This window comes from Neofelis nebulosa, chromosome 2 (assembly GCF_028018385.1).
Source record: "Neofelis nebulosa isolate mNeoNeb1 chromosome 2, mNeoNeb1.pri, whole genome shotgun sequence".
NCBI lineage: Eukaryota > Metazoa > Chordata > Mammalia > Carnivora > Felidae > Neofelis > Neofelis nebulosa.
In genome coordinates, this window is record NC_080783.1 from 94,826,849 (window position 1) to 94,851,173 (window position 24,325).

Genomic DNA, 24,325 nt, shown 5'->3' on the forward strand with positions numbered 1-24,325 from the left:
AGTATCTTTTAAATTCCTGGATCTAGCTACACCTAAACAAATCCATCAGTGGAAATCCCAATTGCAGAACCAATGGATTCCCTCTTTTGCTTAATTCTATTTCATCTGAGATTCTCAAAACTAAAGAGTCCTAATACATATAATAAGATAACCACTATAATCATTTCAATGTATGTGCTTTGTCTGTCTTTTGAAAACAGATTTCTTGAGCCTTCTTTTAGGTTTTTTTCCAGTTTATTTATTATTTTGAGGGGGAGACAAAACGAGAGGGGGAGAGGCAGAGAGACAGGAAGAGAGAGAATCCCAAGCAGACTGCGTGCTGCCAGCACAGAGCCCAAATCAGGGCTCAATCTCATGAACCATGAGATCATGACCTGAGCCCAAACCAAGAGCCAGATACTTAACTGACTATGCCACTCAGGCGCCCCTAGCCCTTTTTTAAACAACATTTTTTTTTTTTTTTACATTTATTTTTGAGAGAGAGAGAGAGAGAGAGAGAGCGAGCACAAGTTGGGGAGAGGCAGACACAGAATTCGAAGCAGGCTCCAGGCCCTGAGCGGTCAGCACGGAGCCCGACGCAGGGCTCGAACCCACAAACCGTGAGATCATGACCCGAGCCAAAGTCAGACGCTTAACTGACTGAGCCACCCAGGCGCCCCATCCCTGAGCCTTCTTTTAGAAGTGACTTAGTACTGTTACACTGTACATTCACATTAAGTGACAAATACCAATGGCAACTATAATACTGGTTAATATATCCTTCTGGAACTACTTACAACAGCCACAGCACACATAAGTGTTAAAAAGCTGGCCACAATTGCTATTCTCCTCAGCAGCCACATACACATAGATAATTCAGCAGGAAATAAAGTACCTTCTTTCTCTTGCAGAAGAGTCCCTCTTGACTTCCATTTCTGCCTGTTTGGCCAACAAAGCAGCAGCTTTAGCAGCTTCTACTTCTTCCTTTGTCTTTGCAAAACGAGCAGCTCTCTCTGCACGGTCCTTTAAAACAAATGTCGGACACTATCTTTCACTGCTAGAGTGATGTATTCACACGTTTCTATTTTTTAAATTTAAAAAGATTTTTTTAATGGTTATTTTTGAGAGAGAGAGAGAGAGAGAGAGAGAGAGAGAGAGACAGAGCATGAGGGGTGGGAAGGGGTAGGCAGAGAGAGAGGGGGAGACAGAGAATCCAAAGCAGGTTCCAGGCTCCGAACTGTCAGCACAGAGCCTGATGTGGGGCTCAAACGCATCAACCGTGAGATAATGACCTGAGCCGAAGCCGGACACTTAACTGAGCCACCCAGGTGCCCCTCAATTTTTTTTTTTAAGTAGGTTCCACGCCTAGCATGGAGTCCAAGGTGGGGCTTGCACTCATGACCCTGAGATCAAGACCTGAGCCGAGATCAAGAGTCGGACATTTAACTGAGCCACCCAGAGCCCTATTCACATGTTTCTAAACACAGTGAACAAATACAAATATGTGTGAGATTCCTTAAAGTCAACTGCAGACTTTTATCACTCTGGATCTGGTATTTTTTAGTTTTATTAACTGTCAGGGACCAGAGTTGTTTATTAAACAAACGTGCTTCTGTTCACTACTCTATTGCCAGAGCCTGGAAAAAGGCCAGGCACACAGTACATAATCAATAAATATTTGCTGAGTAAACATTTAAATGAACAACAGTATTAAGGTAGAATTGGCTTTCATATGTATTACAACTGCTTAATTTTAAAAGCAGTTGTGGGGCACCTGGGTGGCTCAGTCAGTTAAACATCCGACTTTGGCTCAGGTCATGATCTCATGGTTTGTGGGTTCGAGCCCCACATTGGGCTCTGTGCTGATAGCACGGAGCCTGAAGCCTGCTTCAGATTCTGTGTCTCCCTCTCTGCCCACCCCCCATAATTCTCACTCTGTCTCAAAAATAAATAAACGCTAAAAAAAAAAACAAAAAAAAAACAAACAAACAGTTATAGCAAAACCATCCTAACCTCCTACTTGATGTGTCTAAATCTTCTGAATGTCCCAAAAATGGAATGGCTGTGACTATAGGAGACTGCTAGGTAACCAGTTCTAAGTTTCTTTTCCAGTGAATTGGTTTTTTTTAAAGGCAGACTGCCACAGGCAGCACCACTACCTACTACCTACTTGGACTGCTTCTCCTACAAATGGATCTTGAGAGCCTGTCTGGAGGTTCCAGCAGGGGAGCACAGCTACCCCTGATCTAAGAACAGTCCTCCTCTATCAGGGAAGGTCCACTGTCTTCAACCAAGGGCACAGCTTCAGGAGGGATGCACATGGAACGGTGAGGAAGGGAACACCCACCTAGCCAGCCAGATCAGCCGAATCAACCCTGGCAATCTACAGGGTGACAGATGTTGCAGCCAGATCGCCCTCACATCCCTAAGGAATCTTTGAAAACTACCTTTGACAATGGATAAAATTTATAACATAACACGGAGAAAAATTACTTTGAAAAAAATCACCTCAATTTTTAATCTCTTTTTATTCGGTTGTTATTTTAATTTCAGTATAGTTAACACAGTTATATTACTTTCCAGTGTACAATATAGTGGTTCAACAACTCCAGTGCTCATCCAACAGGTGCACTCCTGAATCCCCATCACCTGTTTCATCTATCCCCCACCCACCACCCCTGTAACTGTTTGTCTCTATAATTAAGAGTCTGCTTCTTGATTTCTTTTTTTTTTCCTTTGCATGTTTTGTTTTTTAAATTCCACAAGTGAAATAATATGGTGCATGTCTTTCTGACTTATTTTGCTTAGCACTGTTACTCTCCAGCTCCATCTAAGTTGTTGCCAATAGCAAGATTTCGTTAATCTTATAGCTGAATAATATTCCACTGTATACATATATCACATCTTATTTATCCAATCCCACTTTTAATCCTAACTGTATTTTAATCCAATATACAGTTTCTACTAAAAGGAAGCTGAAATTGGAATTCTTGGGAGTCACTAAAATCTATTCTTTTTGTGTGCACAGTCTGGTAGTAAATCAAAACCACTGTGCACAGAACAACAATTTCACAAATGTACTAGAGTCAAGCATTAAAAATAAACTTACTACTCACCAAGGCAATTTGCTGTTTTATACGCTCTCGAGCTGCCCTATCTTCTGCCTTTTCTCTGTTTCTTTCCTCTAACATTCTTTTTGTTAATTCTTCCTCTTGCTTTCTTTTATAATCCAACATTTCTTTTCCAGTTTTTCTCCTCTCGATTTCCTTCTTAATTTCTCTCTGCATTAAAAAGGAAGTTAAGCTTTATGAACCAAAAAGATAATTTAATAATCTGCCTTAGGTATTATTTTATATACAGGGAGAGCTGGTTGTAGGGCATAGCTAAAGGAATAAAATAACTTCATAAAATGTAAGGGTCTAGAAGAATTTGCTAACAACATGGGTTAATGGTCAAATGTCTGCCAATTTGTAAATCTTAGCCAGCAGTTTTGTTAAGGTTATAAAATGTAGTTTGTAATGTAATTTGAAAACAAACAGAATTACAGGTCTCTGGTTTGTAAAGTAAATATGTTACCATGTAAGGACACTAAGGTTGCCCTTTGTTTGGCATAAAGAACTGATATTAGACCCTCGAAGAGATGATGCAGTTTAGGTGCACATGATGGGAAAACAATGGTGCACCAGAATGTAGCAATACCAGAGGAAAAATTCAGCAAAAGATCTACAAATTTCTTTTCCATAAAAGGGAACTAAGAATTTGGTCTGCAATAACGTCAAACAATTTTAGTTCAAGTCCATCTATTCTTAGTGTAAAAGACTCACTGTAGAGGGAAAGAAGATTGTCCAACTTATTCCTAGCAATTTACAACAAAAGCACAAAAAAGTATACACTATTATCCTACTACAGACGCCAGGTAATTTCCTTCACTGTGCTTCAACACTAAACTTTAACCAGAAAGCCGTCCTAAGTCTGCCAAATCGAGCAGGAAGTCAAACATTCCCTCACCTAATAGGAGAGTAAAATGATGCTAGGTACATGAACTTTACCTGTTCCTCCTCTTTCCTTTTTTCTTCTCTCCTTTCTTCAAGTTTTTTAGTGAGTCTGTATGTAAAACGTTTTTAAAAAATACATTAATGGAGAGCCATCATATTAATATGATATACATTTGGGAAATTCATTTAACTAAAACTGGGGAAATGTAGTGACAAACAAAAAAGATCCTGAAGGCAAAGCAACAAGTCATCTCCCTGGCCTCTGGCCCCAAGAGACATCTATGAACAGTCAGTGGGAGCCAGCCTATCAGAAGCCTATTCCGCCTTCTACTTCTTAACCATTAGTACCCCTTCCCTGCAAGGTATCTGATACAGATTTGAAAATACACATACATGTCTTCAAATAAGTACATAAATCAATGACTTACAAATGCTTTTTCCCCCTTACATAGAAGTAAACAGCAATATAGCACAAAATTATTAAAAGTAAAAGCAAAAAACCAAAGGCTAGCATTTATAAAAACTAGTAATACCAAAATTGATTCCCAACTATAAGTTCATAAGTAAAAACTAACAATTATGAAAGCAGGTAATAGTAATGGTTGCACAACCTGGTGAATACATTATAACCCACTGAATTATACACTTTAAATTTTGTGGTATGTAAATTACCTCAATTTTAACAAATTAATGGTACTTTCTCAGAGAGATTTTAGTTACAAAGATATAAGCATTTGTTAAAGGTCAGTTGAACAACCTGTGCCAGAAATCAAGGGAGTGCTTCAAAGAATGATAGGGACATACATTAAAGGACAGAAAACCAAGCATGCAGAGGATGTCACTAGCCAAATCTAGGGCAGTGTGTGCACCAAAAAGAATCATAAGAGAAATGAACTGTAAAAAAAAATGGGGGAAAAAAAAAGAAAAAGATCCATAAAACATTTTACCGCTAAGGGAAGTTATAAACTGGTTATGTATAACCACTTTGGAGGACTATTTGGCATGTATCTACGACCCTTTCCCCACTCCTGCAAATACACCCAAAAGATACATCCACTGACACATGTAAAAGAATGTTCATATAGCAGTCCAATTCATAAAAGCCCCCAAAATGAAAACAGTTTTAAAAAATCCATCAACAGAATGGCAATGAGAATGTACCAATTATTGCCACATGTAGCAGCTCAGAAGAGTCTGAGCAAATGAGGTGATTCCATAATGAAGTTTACAAACGGGCAAAACTCATCTATAGTGTTAGATTCAGGACAGTGTTTATTTGGGGGAGGGAAGTTGTCATCGAGAAAGGGTTATTAGGCCCCTAGTGCATGTAGTACACTATTTGGTAACTAGTAAGTTTCCTGAAAAAAAAAAAGGGGGATAAAAAGCAAGAGGAGGTGGATCAAAGCACTTCTCTAAAGAAGAATGCTAGCTAAGAAATATGTAAGGTAAGAAAGAAATTAGAAGGTATGAAATTAGAAAAATCACCATTTCCAACTACCAGTGAAATAACTGATACAAGCAAAAATCAAAAGATGTCAAAATCACTGGTTGAAAGTTTCTGAGGAACAGCATGTATTCACTGTTTCAAAGAAACACCCTATAAATGCTTTTGAATTAGTGAAAAGGATATCTTTCTAACTGAAAATCCGAGAGACACCATCTTAACAGTTAAATTTAGTATCACCAAAAATGCATACATCTGATATCAGGTGCCTCCTGATGTAATGAGAAAGACAAATCATTACCTGGGTAATGTTCTCTAACTTAGAATGATGAAACAAGTACTGGATCAAAGGACATTCTAGAAACAGCCTAGACTCTTTTAAAGAATGTCCAAGTTGTGAAAAATAAAAACAAATACAAGCAAAACAAAGGAAATACTTTGAATTAGAAGAGACTAAATTCAATGAATGACCCTTGATTGGATCCTGTATCAGGGAAAAAAAGTTATAAAGGACATTATTAAAATAATGGGCAAATATGAATGTGATTGCTTATCAGATAATCTTACTGTATAAAATCACAATTTGGGTGTGACAATGGTATACTAACATCTGAAAATGTCTTTAATTGCATATAATGTGCACAATTCTCTTCAGAGAAAAACAGATATTATTTTGTTCTAATCTAGTTGAAAAGTCCATTGCATCTTAATGACAAATTGACTTTCATCACTCCTGCATCTAGGAATCTACTGCTAAAGGATGTTTGTTGGCCTGAGGGATGGGGAAGGGCATAAGTCAGTGGGTACAGACCCTCAGGCCCCCTCCTAGGCTGGAGCCCCTACTGAGAGCCTGTAAAACCCCAGTCAATATTTTTATTCTTAACAGATAGAGATACATACTCAAGTATTTAGGGTAAAACGAAATGGTGCCTGCAACTTTCAAATGAATCAGCAAAAAAAAAAAAAAAAAGTCATCATACTTTTAACTTTTTGAGGCTTGAAATCTTTACCAAAAAAGAAAAAAAAAAGGTTGGAAGTGATGGTACTACATATTATCTTTCCCAAAGAATTATGTCAATTTTTAAACATAATGACATTTAAAAAAATAATCAAAATTTAACTAAAAGGCTTATTTTTTCACGAGTCACTAAAAGATTCAAATTTCAGGGGCATCTGGCTAGATCAGTCAGTAGACTATGTGACTGTTGATCTCACCGTCATGAGTTCAAGCCCCACATTGGGCACAGATACTAGTTTAAAAGAAAGATGCAAATTTCACATCTTTTAGCTTTGAAAACACTATATATATTTTAATATTAAGAAGAAAAATTGGTACCTGCCAATTCCAAATCATCAACCTGTTGTTGTTTTTTTAAAGTTTATTTGTGTATTTTGAGAGAGAGCGAGTAAGGGAGGGGCAGAGAGAGAGAGAGGGAGAGAGAGAATTCCAAGCAGGCTCCACACTGTCAGCACAGAGCCCAGGTGGGGCTCAAACTCACAAACCACGAGTTCATGACCTGAGCTGAAACCAAGAGTCAGACGCTTAACCAACTGAGCCACCGAGGTGCCCCCAACCTTTTTTTTTTTTAAGGTTTATTTATTTTTGAGAGAGAGGGCACAAGTTGGGGAGGAGCAGAGTCAGGGAGACAAAGGATCCAAAGCAGGCTCTGTGCTGACAGCAGTGAGCCTGATGCAGGGCTCAAACTCAAACTGTGAGATTATGACTTGAGCCAAAGTTGGATGCTCAACCAACTGTGCCATCCAGGTGCCCCTCAATCTCTGTTGTTTTTAAAAAAATTTTTTTAATGTTTATTTTGGAAGGTGAGAGAGGTAGAGTGTGAGCGGGAGAGGGGCAGAGAGAGAGGGAGAAACAGAATCCGAAGCAGACTCCAGGTTCCTAGCTGTCAGCACAGAGCCCAACCCAGGGCTCGAACTCACAAGCCATGATAAGATCATGACCTGAGCCAAAACGCTTAACCGACTGAGCCACCCAGGCACCTCTCGATCTGTTTTTTAAAAAATCAAGTTTACTTCCTTAAGATGGGTTAGATGGATTTTTTTTCTCAATATGTATGCAACAGGATGAGAGTTTCTGAGTTGACATCAATTTGGTTTAATCACCTTGCCCCCTAACAAAACTACTTTTCCCTGAAGTCAGATAAGAAAAAAACCCAAGATCTAGTGGGAAGTACTTAGCCTTCCAGAAACTTGGTCTCAGAAAACAGATATATATAGCTTGAGAGGAAAATAAGAATCCTACATTTACTAATCTATCCTGCCAAATTTTAAAGCTGAGTTTTTAATTTGTAGGACTTAGATTTTAAAATATCAAAGTTAGGGGCACCTGGGTGGCTCAGTCAGCTAAGTGTCTGACTTCGGCTCAGGTCACGATCTCACAGTTTTTAAGTTTGAGCCCTGCATCGGGCTCTGTGCTGACAGCTCAGAGCCTGGAGCTGGTTCAGATTCTGTCTCTCCCTCTCTCTGCCCCTCCCCTCCTCTCAAAAATAAACAAACATTAAAAATTTTTTATTTTTTTTAATTTTTTTTTAAATTTAATTTTTTTAATGTTTATTTTATTTTTGAGACAGAGAGAGACAGAGCATGAGTGGGGGAGGGGCAGAGAGAGAGGGAGACACAGAATCTGAAGCAGGGTCCAGGCTCTAAGCTGTCAGCACAGAGCCCAACGTGGGGCTCGAACTCACAGACCGCGAGACCATGACCTGAGCCGAAGTCAGAAGCTCAATTGACAGAGCCACCCAGGTGCCCCCAAAAAAATTTTTTTTAAATATCAAAGTTAGAGAAAGAATATATATATTTTGCTTCATAGAGTTTGGTATTACAAAATTCTATAAAAATCAGATTACACCACAGGTATTTGATGTGTACAATTTTTCTGGGCTATGAAAAGGCACCACAGATCAGTTCTATAAGACAGGGAAACTAGCAGCACATTAGGGTTTTAGAGTTCAATAACCTGCAGAGCATGGGTGAGTCAAAGGCATAAGAGCACTACAGTCTATGATAAGGCATGATAAAGATGAAGGCAATTTGAAGGATATAAATGATGAGCTAAGAGGTCATTTGGGATAGGAGTATTATATGCTATTGTTTTTAGTTGTTGTTGATTAACAAATTAGATTCCATAAAACAAACAAAATTCCTAACTGGATATAACTCAGATGAATAGAATATAGGACCCCAGGGCATGAATCAGTCAGTATTAGGGCCTAGGCTTTATTGGTTAACTGACCTGATAAATTAATCTCAGCAATAATTTGAAGTGTATATATGATTTTAATTATATGACCTAGATTTTCCAAAAGGTGTTTAAACCAAGAACAGTCACTTCCCAATGAACACTGTTTCAATGGTAAGTATGCCAACATTTCATCCAATTTCAACATTTAGTATCCTTTTAAAAAAGATTTTTTTTTTTTTAATGTTTTTTCATTTTTGAGAGACAGAGACAGAGCATGAGCTGGGGAGGGACAGAGAGATAGGGGGAGACACAATCTGAAGCAGGCTCCAGGCTCTGAGTCGTCAGCAAAGAAGCCCAATGCAGGGCTCAAACTCAAAGACTGTGAGATCATGACCTGAGATGAAGTCAGATGCTTAACCGACTTGAGCCACCCAGGCACCCTTAGTATCCTTTTTTAAAAGGCCCTAGCCCACATACATTTCATATAACGGTCCTAAAAGCATACGGTTTAAAAACACATAAATGTATGTATCTCCAAGAGTGAAGTTGTTTTTTTTGTTTGTTTTTTTTGTTTTCAGTTTAAGGATCTCAACTTGTAAACCCATTCTGTCCTGATATTTTAATTATAAGAGTAAAAATGCTCAATGAAGAGTTTGGCAACCTCAGAAGAAAAAAAAAATCCCTAATTCCCCTTTCAAAGATATTAATATAAACATTTTGTTGTGTGTCTTAAACTATCTTTACTGACTCATTATACTATATATAACACACATACACCAGTGTAAATACATATGGTAACTATTTTTTAATTAAAGATGGTGTATTATATCCTCTTTGCAGAACCATGCAGGCAGACATGGGCAGACACTCTCTTACATAAGAATGGAAGCTATTAAGAAACAACAGAAACTCCCCTTATCTACTGCAATTAAATAGCACCTAAGCTTACCCTACAATTAAGGGCTACCTGCTGTGTTTCTTCTCATTCCCCTCAAATCTCCAAAATCTTTTCTCATCTTTTACTGTCACATCACCCCAACGTGATGCAAGGACAGATGCAGAGAGGTAGATTTGGTGTTAGCAAAACAGAAAGAAACAGAGAGGATGAGCCACTGGGAACTTTGGTTCCCTGCAGCTGTTCTTTGAGCCTTCTACCACTTCTCACCACTATGACCAGATCTATCCTTTTTAGCTCAAGATCTTGGCCCTGCTGGGACTCCTAGAAAGAACCATCAGAACCTAGGTTTTGCTGAAATGAAGCTGATTCTTAGTCATGAGCAAACCCAAATACCCAGTATTAGTAATCATCTTGAAACTTGTTTTCCCGTAGAATCTATGTGAACAAGAAACTGTCAAGTCTAAGGCATTTTCTTAACTTCCATATAACACTAAATGGTGTTAGGTCAGGATTAAAAAATATTCTTGCTTTATCCATTTACCATTAATTCATGTAACTTAAGAATCATAGTATACAGGAGTCTAATTTGGTAATTTCTTTATTATTAAAAATACAAAACTACAAGCCACAAAAAGTCATAAATCTGTATCTGATTATTAGACCAAGTAATAACACATGATGTTTAATAGACATGCACTTATGCAGAACCCAGACTCAGTATACAGTCATAAAAGCAAGTGAAGTTCTTTCCATCTGGAACTTACTATCCTATGGTAGAGAGAGATCAAAGCAGAAGTGACAGATGGAAACATACATGTACCAAAAATCAGCAAAAAAGATTCTTGGGCTGATCAGACCTAAAGCTGACTGATGACTTAAGAGATACTCAACTTTACTTCTAGAATGTAGTCTTTATGGATACAATTAAGTTGGTCAGGTAATAAAAAATTTCAACCCAGGATTCTGAAACTTCATTTGTGAAATTTTAGCTTTTATTCAAATTAATGAAATAACTGAAAACCACTGTCTTTTCAAAATACTATTTGCAAAAATAAAAGCAAACCTTTCCACTCTGACAGTCAGGTCCTCTGGAGGTCTCTGATTTGAACATCCACCAGGCTCCTGAGATGGACTGGCATGGCCTGAACTCTCTCCTCCTTAGTTATTTAATAAAAAGAAATAAGAAAATATTGCATTTAATGCCGATTTTTAAGAAACATAAACATTTGGGTTACATTTGTTAATAATCTTCTTAAACATTACAAATTTTCCCTAAGAGTTGGAGAAGATAAGAAATGAGTGATTACAGGGCGCCTGGGTGGCTCAGTCGGTTAAGCGTCCGACTTCAGCTCAGGTCACGATCTCATGGTCCGTGAGTTTGAGCCCCGCGTCAGACTCTGGACTGATGGCTCAGAGCCTGGAGCCTGCTTCCAATTCTGTGTCTCCTTCTCTCTCTGCCCCTCCCCGTTCATGCTCTGTCTCTCTCTGTCTCAAAAATAAATAAACGTTAAAAAAAAAAAAAAAAAAAATTAAAAAAAAAAAAAAAAAAAGAAATGAGTGATTACTCGGGCACCTGGCTTGCTCAGTCAGTAGAGCATGCAACTCTTAATCTCAGGGTCATGAGTTTGAGCCCCACGTTGGGTGCAGGGTTTACTTTAAAAAAAAGAAAAAAAAAAAAAGGGGGGGGCCTGGATGGCTCACTTGGTTAAGCATCAGACTCTTGGTTTTGGCTCAGGTCATGATCTAACGGTTCATTTGTTCAAGCTCCCGCTGACAGCTTGGAGCCTGCTTGGAATTCTCTCTCTCTAATTCTGACATTTGGGTCCACATATAACAGAATATAAGTGGGAAAAAAGGCAGTTGAGGGCCACCAAGGTCAGGAAGAAGGAAATAATAAATATGAGAACAAAAATAAATGAAATAGAAACTGAAAATACCAACAGAACAGATAAATGAAAGCAGGAGCTGGTTCTTTGAAAAAACAAAAACAAAAACAAAAACCAATACAACTGATTAACTTCTAGCCAGACTTAACAAAAAAAAAGCAAGAACTCTGGGGTGCCTGACTGCCTCAGTCAGTTAAGCATCCGACTCTTGATTTTGGCTCAGGTTATGATGATCTTATGTAAGCGTTCATGGAACTGAGCCCCACATCGGGCTCTACACTGACAGCATGGAGCCTGCTTTGGATTCTCTCTCTCCCTCTGTCACTGTCCCTCCCCTGCTCATGCTCTCTCACTCTTTCTCAAAATAAATAAATAAACATAAAAGAAAAGAGAGAGAGAGAGAGGCGCACCTGGGTGGCTCAAAAAACTGAGCGTCTGACTTTGGCTCAGGTCATGATCTCACAGTTCGTGGGTTTGAGCCCTGCATTGGGTTCTGTGCCGACACAGATTTGGATTCTGTGATTCCCTCTCTCTCTGCCCCTCCACCACTTGCACTCTGTCTTTGTCTCTCAAATATGAATAAACATTAAAAAAATTTAAAAAAAAAAGAGAGAAAGGACTCAAAATCACAAAGTGAGAAAAGAGAAATAACAACCAACATCAAATAAATACAAACAATTACAAGAGAATATTATAAAAAATGATATGCCAACTAATTGGACAACCTAGAAGAAGTGGATAAATTTCCAGAAACATATAAACCACTAAAACAGAAACAGGAAGAAACAGAAAATTTGATCAGACTGATGACCAGCAAAGAAATTGAATCAGTAATCAAAACTTTCCCAAGAAACAAAAGTCCAGAACCAGATGACTTAACAGGCAAATTCTACCAAACGTTTAAAGAAGAGTTCATACCTATTCTCAAACTATTCTAAAAACTAGAAAAGGAAGGAAAACTTCCAAATTCATTCTATGAGGCTAGCATTACCTGATACCAAAACGCAATAAAGACAACACACAAAAAAAGAGAACTATAGGCAACTATCTCTGATGAACACAGATGCAAATATCCTCAACAAAATACTAGCAAACTGAATTCAACAACACACTAAAAAACAAAAAAGAAAAAACGTATCATTCACCAGTGGACACCTGGCTGGCTCAGTCAGTAGAGCATGTGACTCTTGATCTTGGCGTAATGAGTTCAAGCCCCACATGGGGATAAAGTTTACATTAAAAAAAAAAAAAATCATTCACCATCATCACGGTCAGATTTATTCATGGGTTGTAAGGGTGGTTCAATATTGCAAATCAATCAACATGATACACCACATCAGTAAGTACAAGAACAATATGATCATTTCAATAGACACAGAAAGAGCATGTGACAAAGTATATCCATTCATAATAAAAACCCTCAACAAAGCAGGTCTAAAATGGAATTCATTACACTATTTTCTCGAGACTTTTGTATTAAGTCTGAAATTTTCCATAATGAAGTTAAAAAAAAAAGCTACAAAGAACTGAGATTAGAGGTGCTACTCATACCTCAGGTAAGACAGAGTTTACAGTCTGAGAAGTTAAGTGCCTGCTGAAACAAAAGCATCAATATTCTTTACAGGAATATAAGAATCCTGAGTGTCTACAACAATGTACAAGATACAATCCAAAATTTCTAGACACACAATCTAACAGGAAAATGTGACTCATTCTCAGGGGAAAAGACAATCAACAAAGGCCTGTCTGTTATCTCAACCCAGAGATGAACTAGATACTGGCATTATCAGACAAGGACTTGAAAGCAGCCATTGTAACTCAATGAGGTAAAGGAAAATGAAATGAATTAAAAGATAAGTTGAATAAAATGTTGGAAAGGGTACTGAGGGATTGAGTATAATTTCTGTAACTTTGAATCACACTGTTTCAAAATAAAAAGTTAAAGGAAGAGGAGGAGATGTAAGGAAGAGTAAGAAACTCCAGAACCATTTTACCTGCAAAATGATACAGCCACTTTGGAAGACGGCTTGGTGGCTTCTTACAAAACTAAACATAACTCTTACCACACAACCCAGCAACCACAACCTTGCTGTAAATAGCCAAAAAAAGTAAAAAAAAATTATGCTCACACAGAAACCTACACAGAGATGCTTACAGAAGCTTTATTCATAATTGCTAAAACTTGCGAAACCAAAATGTCCTTCAGTAGGTGAATGGATTAATAAACTGTGGTATATCTAGACAATGGAATATTATTCAGCTCTAAAAAGAAATGAGCTATCAAGTGATGAAAAGACATGAAGGAAGATTAAATGTATATTACTAAGTAAAGGAAGCCAATCTGAAAAGACTACTATATGACATTCTGGAAAAAGCAAAACCATGGAGACAGTAAAAATATCACTGCGGATGAAAAGGCGGAACACAGAGGACATTTAGTGCAGGAAAAATACTTTGTGCTATACTTATGGATACACGTCATTATACACTTGCCCAGACTCATGGAGTGCACACCACCAAGAGAAAACTGTATTGTAAACTATGGACTTTGCCTGATTATGATGTGTCAAATGTGGGTTCATTAGTTCTAACAAATGTACCACTTTGGTGGGGGATGTAGACAGTGGGGCAGGAGGTATACACAAAATCTGTACCTTCCTCTTAATTTTCCTGTAAACCTAAAACTGCTCTAAAAAAAATCTACTAAAAAATGGTTAAAGAAAAGAGTATAAATATATTACCTAATTTTATATAAAATAAAAATTTTCTAGGGCACCTGCCTGGCTCACTTATGACTCTTGATATCAGGGTTCTATGGTTAAGCCCCACAATGGGTGTAGAGATTACTTAAAAATAAATATAGAATAGAATAAAAATTCACTAGATGTGCTCAAGAGCAGAAAGAGATGACAAAGAAGCCAGTGAACTTAGAGATCAACAAAATTATCCGATCTAAATAGAGGAATAAAAAAGAAAAAATAAACCTGTGGGATAGTATCAAGAAGTCTAACATACATGTAATTATTTCTAGCAAGTTAAGAGAAAAAGAGAAAAATATCTGAATAAATAATGGCTCCAAATTCCCCAAATTTAGTGAAAGTTATACATTTAGAGATCTAAGCTTAGCAAAACCCAAGCAGAATAAATACAAAGAAAAACACATCTAGGCATTTTATAGTCAAATGGATGAAAATCAAAGAGAAAAGCCTGAAGGCAGAGAGAAAAGCAATGCATTCCATATATGGGGAAACAATGCTGACAGAAACTTCTCATCAGAAAACTATGGAGACCAGAAGATCTTTAAAGTGCTAAAAAAACAACAACAACAACAAAAAAAACAAAACTGTAAACTCCAAATTTTGTATCTAGCAAAAATATCCTTCCAGAATGAAGATAAAGCAGACACTTTCATTTTTCAGAGAGGAAGAGAAGTATTTTGCCAAAAGACCTGTAAAACAGGAAATGCTAAGGGAAATTTTTCAGGCTGAAAGAAAATGATACCAGAGGAAAACATATTCAAAAAGGAATGAAGAATTTGGCAATGATAAATATCCAGGTAAATGTAAAGGTAAGTATCCTACTGTAGAGCTAACCAGGCTACATTCACAATAGTGTCCCCTAGTTCTGTAGGCATCCAGAATTTGCGTGATCTATAGATGTAAAACCTCAAAATGTGGCTACTGATAGAGAACCTGGTAGCTCTTCTTCAAATATTCAAAACCTGTTAATGTTTAACTTCATAAGTCGCACTAAAGTTAATGAGAAATTACAGGGCATCAAATTTCATCTCAATATGAAGAAGAATTTTTCTAAAAACCAGGGCTTTGACAATAAGCTTCCTTGCAAGGAAATGAGCTTCCTGTCATTAAATATCAAATAGAGGCTATTTGGGATGCTAGAGTAGGATCATCTCTTAGGATACTAATCTGTTAACTTCTTGATTTATCTAATGCTATGCTAATACAAGCTATATTACACCAAACAACTCTGAACACAATCCCCATTATATAGTATAAAATTTCTCTTTTGCCTCTATCAACCCCACTGTAGTCACATCTCTTATTTCCACAAGCTCTATTTTACAATGATCTTTTAATTCAATTCTAAAATGCAAATACTATTCTTTAAATGTATACATATCTTATAGGTTATAAAAACAATTCCAAATACATCAGTTCATTTGAACCTTTCAAAATACTCTAGCTGGAAAGTTATTTGTAAAACTGCTAAGAACACAGGGACAGAAAAAAGTAAAAAAAAAAAAAAAAAAAAAATGCCACTATATGACCAATACCTATATTTAAGACAATCTTTTAAGTTAAATGAATGTAACAGGGAAGAAACACAGTATTTTTATTTTTAAGGATATTAATTCCAGGCCTTTAAAATGAAGTGAAGGGGGGCGCCTAGGTGGCTCAGTTGGTTAAGCGGCCGACTTCGGCTCAGGTCATGATCTCGCGGTCCGTGAGTTCGAGCCCTGCGTCAGGTTCTGTGCTGACCGCTCAGAGCCTGGAGCCTGTTTCAGATTCTGTGTCTCCCTCTCTCTGACCCTCCCCCGTTCATGCTCTGTCTCTGTCTCAAAAATAAAATAAACGTTAAAAAAATAATAATAAATAAAAAAAATAAAAAAAATAAAATGAAGTGAAGGAATACTTCTACTGTACCCAAAAGGGTACACTAAAAATTACCTGTTGCAGAATCTGACTTTGTATCAGAAGTGGGTGGTATCTCACAAGGCTCTACATTTCTGGACTGAGAGTTTTCAGAAGTGTTGTTAGGTTCCAATGATGTGGATGGAGTAGAGACTGAACTTTCTGACGGGCTGCCATTTGCCACTGATGTTTCACCTTTTAATGAGTGCATCTAGGGAGAAACCACATTGTAATTTAATGAACAGATAAGAATCTAAATTTACCAAGGCAGATTAGACCAAAATATGAGTAAGTCAACTGTCTCTATAGGAGGGAAAAGTACTAAATTTTCTAAGTAGATGGATCCAGATTGTATAATCCTAAACATGGCATAATCACACTGATCACACTGTGGAATTCAACTACAATGTGAGAAGAGCATAAAAAGGTTTTTAAACACTGTTGATTTTTCTTCCAATTAGAATTGAAGGAAAAAAGTTTCAAGCTATATTAGCCATTTGCCCAAATTGACTAAGTTCCTTAAAATGTGTCAAGCAGTACAGTTTGGGACCTTAATGTTCAATCTCTCTTTTGCAACAAAGTAATAGTGTAAAGAGAAGGGAGAGTAAGAAGTCACTCATTAGGCATAGGTACCTATAACTTCATAATGCTATTTTCAAACCAATCCAGGAAAACAGTATTTTCTACCTTTCAAGTTTAATGGCATAGCAGGTTCCTGAATATACAGAGCAACTCCAAAAATATTCTAATGTCAAATTTCTGACATTATCATTTTCCCATGTTTATATAAATAAATTCTCTTCCTTCTCACCTGCCGGACTTTGTGAATTCTGGTAACAAGTTCATCTGCAGAAACACTTCCTGCTATTACTTCCAAGGGAATTCCACTGTCTCCAATAAAGAAACTGGATGGAACACACACTACAGGATCTGTACAATTTAATTAAGTCTAATGATTCGTGAAAAAACAAGGGGATAATTTTATGAAATGCTACTGATAACAAAGCAAATCTTTGTGAATTTCACCGTGTAATCAGCTAACATGTTTACCAAATAATTTCAACTACAGTATCACTATGCTTGTCATGCATGTGATAAGTAAACTGATTTATGATTTATCTGTACTGCCTATCTGAAACATCCATTACATTCCATCTATTGTAAATTTTACATCTTGCCTCTTGACAATTATTTCTAACATTCCAAACTGCTCCATATTGCTTTCCAGATATTGACAATAAGACTCCCTATAATCCCATTTGCTACAACGTATTATCTCAAAGGACACTTGGTAGTATAAAGTTCCTCAAAGCAAGAATGCATGAGCTCCTAAATAGAAATGAGTAATTTCTAAATTTCGTGAATTAACCAAAAGAAAGGTAAATCCTCAAGCAAAATATTTATCAAACCAATTCTTCATTGAAAGGATACAGATTTGTGAAAATTGTACGCAGGCTTCACTGTAAAACAAAATCAAACAGAAAATCACTAGATGCATTCAAATATTTCCCCCCAAATATCCAGTTGTTTTTACAGAAATTTACTCTACCAATTAAAAGTATTTCTCTGAAACTACTAGTTCCTTTCATAGTCATCAGCTGGAAGGAGAAAAGTGCAATTCTTGTCTTACAGACCTTTCCCGGTATGTTTTATAATTTTCAGATTAAAGAGCCACTTATTCTTGCAACACACAAACTGGTGGCTGGATCTGATGGCTAAAAATCAAGCTGGTATCTGCCATGTTGCTTTCTCAGCAGCAAGTGTATCTGAATACAGCATCTTGCCTTGTAACAAAAGATATTAATGCTTATGATTTACTTCTGCAAATGATAACATAATACTTTGTAAAAATAAAGGATTCAAAACAACCTAAATATCTACCAGTAAAAACTAATTATGCAATCATTAAAAAGGTACAAAAAAGTATGTCAAAATGCTACCACTTTTGTAAAAAAAAAAAAAAAAAAAAAAAAAAAGTAAATAAACAAGAATTTAAAAAGGGGAGGAAAATGCGTTTTCTTGATTTGGTTACTCCAGAGAAGGAAACTGGGTGGTTAGGGACAGGGACAGGAGAGTCTTAACGTTATGATACAAGTAAGAGATACTGATCAATGCAAATGAATAATACCAAGAATCAAATTAATCTTTCCAAAAATTTACACCCATTTTCTGAATATAAAGCATGATTACCACAAAAACATCTGAAAATATAATAAAAAAGTATAAAGAAAAAAATTACCAAGTCCTACCTTCCCAGAAATAACCAATGTAAATTCTGATGTATTTCCTACCAACCTATTTTCAATGCAGGCTATCTCCATAAACTCACAGACACTAAAATGTTACTACAACATTAATTTCATTATTATTGTACAATACATAAAATTTACTATTCATAATTTAAAAGACACATTAGATTCTATTATCAGGCAGTCTATAATGAAACAAAACTCAACCATCACTATACACAGGTATCCCTGCATCTACTTTTAGAAATTTGTTTAAAAAAAATTTTTTTTTTGTTTTTAAAAATACCAGATACATCAGTCTGTATATAACCTCAAGAATTCTGATTTTCTCATTTCTTCCACATTTCCAATACCCCTATATTCCTCCTACTATTTCTGGTGCTACTGGAAGATAATGGAAAACATAAATGACAGGATATACATTAAAATGGTAAGATTCTTTTTTTTAAAGTATTATATAGCTCAATAAATATATAGTTGAATAACTCCTGCTCTGAGGCAAACCACTATGATTTGTTTCATGAAATTTTTAATATTGGAAAATTTTTACTAAAAAATTTACAAACTTACAGGTAAATTTCCAAATATTTTAATCTTGGCAGTAATTTTCAAACATCATTCATTCTGATATTATCAATATCAAAATGAAAGGAATACCACTTTGTAGTTGCTAACAAATTAATGTTTCTAGGCGCTGATCATTGATGCCTACTGCTAACATCATAAAGTAAGACAAGAGGTCATTATATGCTTTCATAATGGAAGAATGGAAGACATACCACCATTTATGAAGTAGTCTTGATGGAAAAAAAAATCTAACTTGAATCCAACTGTTGATTTACAAGCAACAGAGGACAGAGAAATGAACTACATGAGACTAACAGGGATGCAGTCAACAATAATCCACATGGCAGGAAACTAAAGAATGAATGACCTGTTTCTCCAAAAACTAAATTACAAAGAAAAAACATATGGGGGGGGGGGGGGGCGCGCGCAGGGGAGAGCCTTGAAAAAGATCAACACATCACAATGTGTGGACCTTGATAGATCCTGAACCAAACAAACTGTAATAAATTAAGAATACAACTATGGCATAGATGAGATAAGTGAAAATGTGAAAAATAGCTGGATATTTGCTATTAAGAAACTATCACTTATTTGCTTTGAAGTATTAGTTATGTTAAAATATTTAGTTTTTTGCATGCTAAATTTATGTTAATTCATGTTAAAAAACTTATTTTTTAAAGACACACTAAAATATAGATGAAGTGATGTGATGACTGAGATTTGCTTCAAAATTATATGGGATGAGTGGTAACGGGTGACTGAAACAAGACTGACTATAAGTTAATCACCAAAGTAGTTGACAAGTATGTGGGACTTCACTGCACTACTCACTTACTTTTGTATGTCTGAAATTTTCTACAAAACATTTTTAAAGGGAAGAGATGGAATGGATTAACAAAAAATACTTGTGGATATTAGGTACTCTGAAGGACCTAAAAAGTACTTACTCCTATGCATACTGGTGCAGCCACTCTGGAAAACAGTGTGGAGGTTCCTCAAAAAATTAAAAATAGATCTACCCTACGACCCAGCAATGGCACTGCTAGGAATTTACCCAAGGGATATAGGAGTGCTGATGCATAGGGGCACTTGTACCCCAATGTTTATAGCAGCACTTTCAACAATAGACAAATTATGGAAAGAGCCTAAATGTCCATCAACTGATGAATGGATAAAGAAGCTGTGGTTTATATATACAATAGAATACTATGTGGCAATGAGAAAGAATGAAACATGGCATTTTGTAGCAATGTGGATGGAAATGGAGAGTGTTATGCTAAGTGAAATAAGTCATACAGAGAAAGACACATACCACATGTTTTCACTCTTATGTGGATCCTGAGAAACTTAACAGAAGACCATGGGGGAGGGGAAGGGAAAAAAAAAAAAAAAGAGAGAGGGAGGGAGGAAAACCATAAGAGACTCTTAAAAACTGAGAATAGGGGCGCCTGGGTGGCGCAGTCGGTTAAGCGTCCGACTTCAGCCAGGTCACGATCTCGCGGTCCGTGAGTTCGAGCCCCGCATCAGGCTCTGGGCTGACGGCTCGGAGCCTGGAGCCTGCTTCCGATTCTGTGTCTCCCTCTCTCTCTGCCCCTCCCCCGTTCATGCTCTGTCTCTCTCTGTCCCAAAAATAAATTAAAAACGTTGGAAAAAAAAAATTAAAAAAAAAAAAAAAACTGAGAATAAACTGAGGGTTGATGGGGAGTGGGAGGGAGGGGAAAGTGGGTGATGGGCATTCAGGAAGGCACCTGTTGGGATGAGCACTGGGTGTTGTATGGAAACCAATTTGACAATAAATTTCATATTAAAAAAAAAGTACTATTCCTATTGAATTAAACGGCCTTATTCCGAAAAACAGGACCCAAAAGAGTGGTCAACCGTTCAGAGATAATCAATATATAATTTACAGTTACTTCCATGTTCTTACAAGTTCTTTTGCATTCCTGGTGCATGTCACATAGCTGCTTGGTAAACCAGAACTTCAGAGTTTTTCAGTAAGATACATGATGTATTTGGAAAATGGCAATCAGAATTTAAGGTCCCAATACGCCTTAGAGAAAAATCAACATTCTTATAGTCTAAGAGTATCACCATAAATCACAACAAAAGACAACGGTTATAATACTTAAAAAAATTAACACATAAGCAAACCTTTTGGTATCGATTTTAATAGCAACAAAACTGTCCGAAGATGCTTCTGTTACTTTCTCATCTTCCCAACTTGCAGCCATCTGTGTTGACTGCTCATCATCACCTGTAACACATTTCAAGGATATTTATAAGGCCAGTATCAGCTGATTCTTTTCCCCCAGAATGTGGAATTTCAAATAAAATATAATTGCACAAATACTATCTTCTATCAAATTTAAAAACAAAAACTTTCCCATAAAATGAAGAGCATGACTATGGCATTGCTAACATTATAAAAGTAATGAAAAACAGCTCAGGCTGCTAAGAAAAAAAAAAAGTAATAAGACATAATGAAAAAGAATGACACTATCTAGATTTTACAAAGTACTGTATTTTCTAAAAGAAGACATTCAAAGTATGATGCACATAGTATCACAATAATTGGAAGTCATAATAGAAACGTACAGGGGCTATTTTGCCTTTTGTACATGTAATTTTTTTTTGAGAGAGACAAAGAGTGTGTATGCATTGGTGAGGGGCAGGAGAAGGGTAGAGGGAAGGGAAGGGAGAAAGGGAGAAAGGGAGGGAGAGGGAGGGAGAGGGAGGGAGAGGGAAGGAGAGGGAGGGAGAGGGAGGGAGAGAGAGAGAATGAATCTTAAGCAGGCTTGACACTCAGCATGGACCCCTACACAGGGCTCTTGATCCCATGACCCTGGGATCATGACCTGAGCCAAAATCAAGAGTTAGACACTTTAACAACTGAGCCACCCAGGCGCCCCCGTACATGTGATTTTAGAAAATAAAAGCACAACACTCTTCCTTCATGGAGGACTTTTGTCAAGCTCAATGTCCCCCAACAGCACAGCATTACTCTCCAGAATTTCCCCAAGGTAGATAGATGCTGATGCAATTCTATTTGTGGTTTGGGACTTGCCTTTTATTTTAGGTATGGTAATTATAAAAGTTATGCTGACCCAAAACTAATCTATAGTGACAGAATTCAGCACAGTGGCTACCTGGATGGTGGTGCTACTGACTGGGAAAGAGTATGAAGGAGCCTTCTGGGGGTGCTGGAAATACATCTTATCTGGATGTGAGTTACAAGTGTTTTAATAGTAAAAATGCACTGAGCTGCTCACTTAATCTTACTTAATATACCGTACATCACACTTCAGTGACAAAATGTTTTATGCTATACCTGTCAAGCGACTGCTTCCATTTTAGACTTGTAATATCTAGATTTTGACATAACCACTTAGTGGTGGGCAGAGGAAAACTTACCTAAGTCAGATGAAATCTTTCCGAGATTAAGCAAAATGCTTTCGCAAGCACTTTCAGGTGAACAACCTCTGCCAACTTACAGATTTAAAAAGTTCCCAGGCCACATTTTTTTTTGGTTTTTGTTTTACAAAAATGAGATAATTCTCTATCTATTCTTCTGTAAGCTGTTTTCTTCCCAAGTGCAGCCTTTCCCCAATTTAATCCACCCTCAGCATTCCTCATGTCGGTTAACTATTTAAGGTATCTCCATCCCTTCAGTTTTTAGGCCCAAAATTTTACTTATCCTTGACTTCAGTTGACTCTATCTCCAAAATATATCTAGAATGTAACTATTTCTTTCCACTTTCACTGCTACCACCCTGATTTAAGCTATACATATCACCTAGATGATTACAACAGCCTCCAAACTGATCTCCCTGTTCAATCTATTCCTTTTTTTCCCCCCCAAAAATCAATACAACCTTTACTGCACCTTTAAAATATCACAAAGAAGCCTGAAAAATCATCTGGCATCTTTCTGTTTCTATAGCTGGACAACTGAGATCTTATTCATCAGCCTGAACTGTTCCTTTTTCATAAATGTAGATAACCTTCAAAAATTTTCTGATATCCTTGTTTTTTAACTGTTGTGACTTGCTGAATCAAAGCAGCTAGTTTGATACAAGTTCAATGTCATTTCCTTTGAGAATTACCTCACCTTTCTGAACCTGAGATACTGAACAAGCAATGCCAGACTCAGCCAAATCCTACAGATTTATTTTTCACCCAAGAAATTACAGATTTCAAAAAGAGAACAATTCTCCTGAAAAACAACATTGATGGGGAAGTGAGCATATACAGAACTGGTAACAGAAGCCCAGTGTAGCCTCCTTCATCATGTTTTTTTTTTCCTTTTTGAAGTAATTTCTATGCCCAACACGGGGCTTGAACTTACGACCCCAGGTCAACAGTCACCTGCTCTACCACCTGAGCCAGCCAGGCACCCCACTCCCGTCCCCCGGACCATGTTCTGTAAATGACTACAGAGAGCGCAAACAGTAGCCAGATTTTTTCTATTTCCCCACCATTTGTCAACATGGACCCTCTTCTTTTTCTTTCCAAAGAGACAGAGTTCTACACTGATGTGACTGAAGTCCCTTCGCAGGGTTCCTCCAGGGCCTTTCACAATAACTGTGCATCCTTTCAGAGTGGATGCCGACATTTTCTGGAATGTCGACAGTCTGCTGACTGCAGTAGATGTGGCAAAGCTTCTCAGTCTATTCTTAACACAGAAACTTTTGTTAAAAATTTCAGATCATATCAATCCTCTGCTCAAAATCCTATAATGGCTCCCAATTTCCCTCCAGGTAAAAGCCAAAGTCCCTGCAAATGGCCTCATGCCTCCAGTTACCTCTGTGACCTCATTTGTCTTCACTTTCTTCCTATTCTGCTAATATAAAAAACACTCTAAGGTCTTTGTACTAGTTGTTTCCTCTGCCTAGAATGTTCTTCCCTCAGATATTTACATGGTTAATGCTCAACCCTCTTAAGTCTCTGTTCAAATATTATCTTCTCAATAAAGCTTTCCCTACTCATACTTTAAAATGACAGCCTTAGGGTATCTGGATGGCTCATATGGTTAAGTGTCCAACTCTTGATACTGGCTCAGGTCATAACCTTTTGGTCGTGAGATGGAGCCCTGTGTCCAGCTCTGCACTGAGAGTTAAGCCTGCTTGGGATTCTCTCTCTCCCTCTCGCTCTCTGCCCCTCCCCAGCTCATGCTCTCTCTCAAAATAAATTTAAAAATTTTCTAAATAAAAAATAATAGGGGCCCCTGGGTGACTCAGTCAGTAAAATGTCCGACTTCAGCCCAGGTCATGATCTCGTGGTCCGTAAGTTCAAGCCCCATGTCGGGCTCTGTGCTGACAGCTCAGAGCCTGGAGTCTGCTTCAGATTCTGTGTCTTCCTCTCTCTGCCCCTCCCCTGCTCGTGCTCTGTCTCTCTCTCTCTCAAAAATAAACATTAAAAAAATAAAATAAAATAAAGTAAAAAATAATAAAATGACA

At 37.2% G+C, this 24,325-nt stretch overlaps 1 protein-coding gene across 2 annotated transcripts in view; it reads right to left on the reverse strand.

Annotated features, from left to right (window-relative positions):
- Positions 1-24,325, reverse strand: part of UBXN4 (UBX domain protein 4) — a 41,675-nt gene that overhangs the window by 11,576 nt on the left and 5,774 nt on the right. For both annotated transcript variants that reach the window (XM_058715434.1, XM_058715435.1), the window contains exons 2-9: positions 21,021-21,123; positions 17,485-17,513; positions 16,865-16,983; positions 16,090-16,264; positions 10,579-10,672; positions 4,029-4,083; positions 3,096-3,260; positions 875-1,002 (exon numbers count right to left, since the gene is read on the reverse strand). In XM_058715434.1, the coding sequence (XP_058571417.1) occupies positions 875-1,002; positions 3,096-3,260; positions 4,029-4,083; positions 10,579-10,672; positions 16,090-16,264; positions 16,865-16,983; positions 17,485-17,513; positions 21,021-21,123 (868 nt within the window). The remainder of the gene's footprint in view (positions 1-874; positions 1,003-3,095; positions 3,261-4,028; positions 4,084-10,578; positions 10,673-16,089; positions 16,265-16,864; positions 16,984-17,484; positions 17,514-21,020; positions 21,124-24,325) is intronic.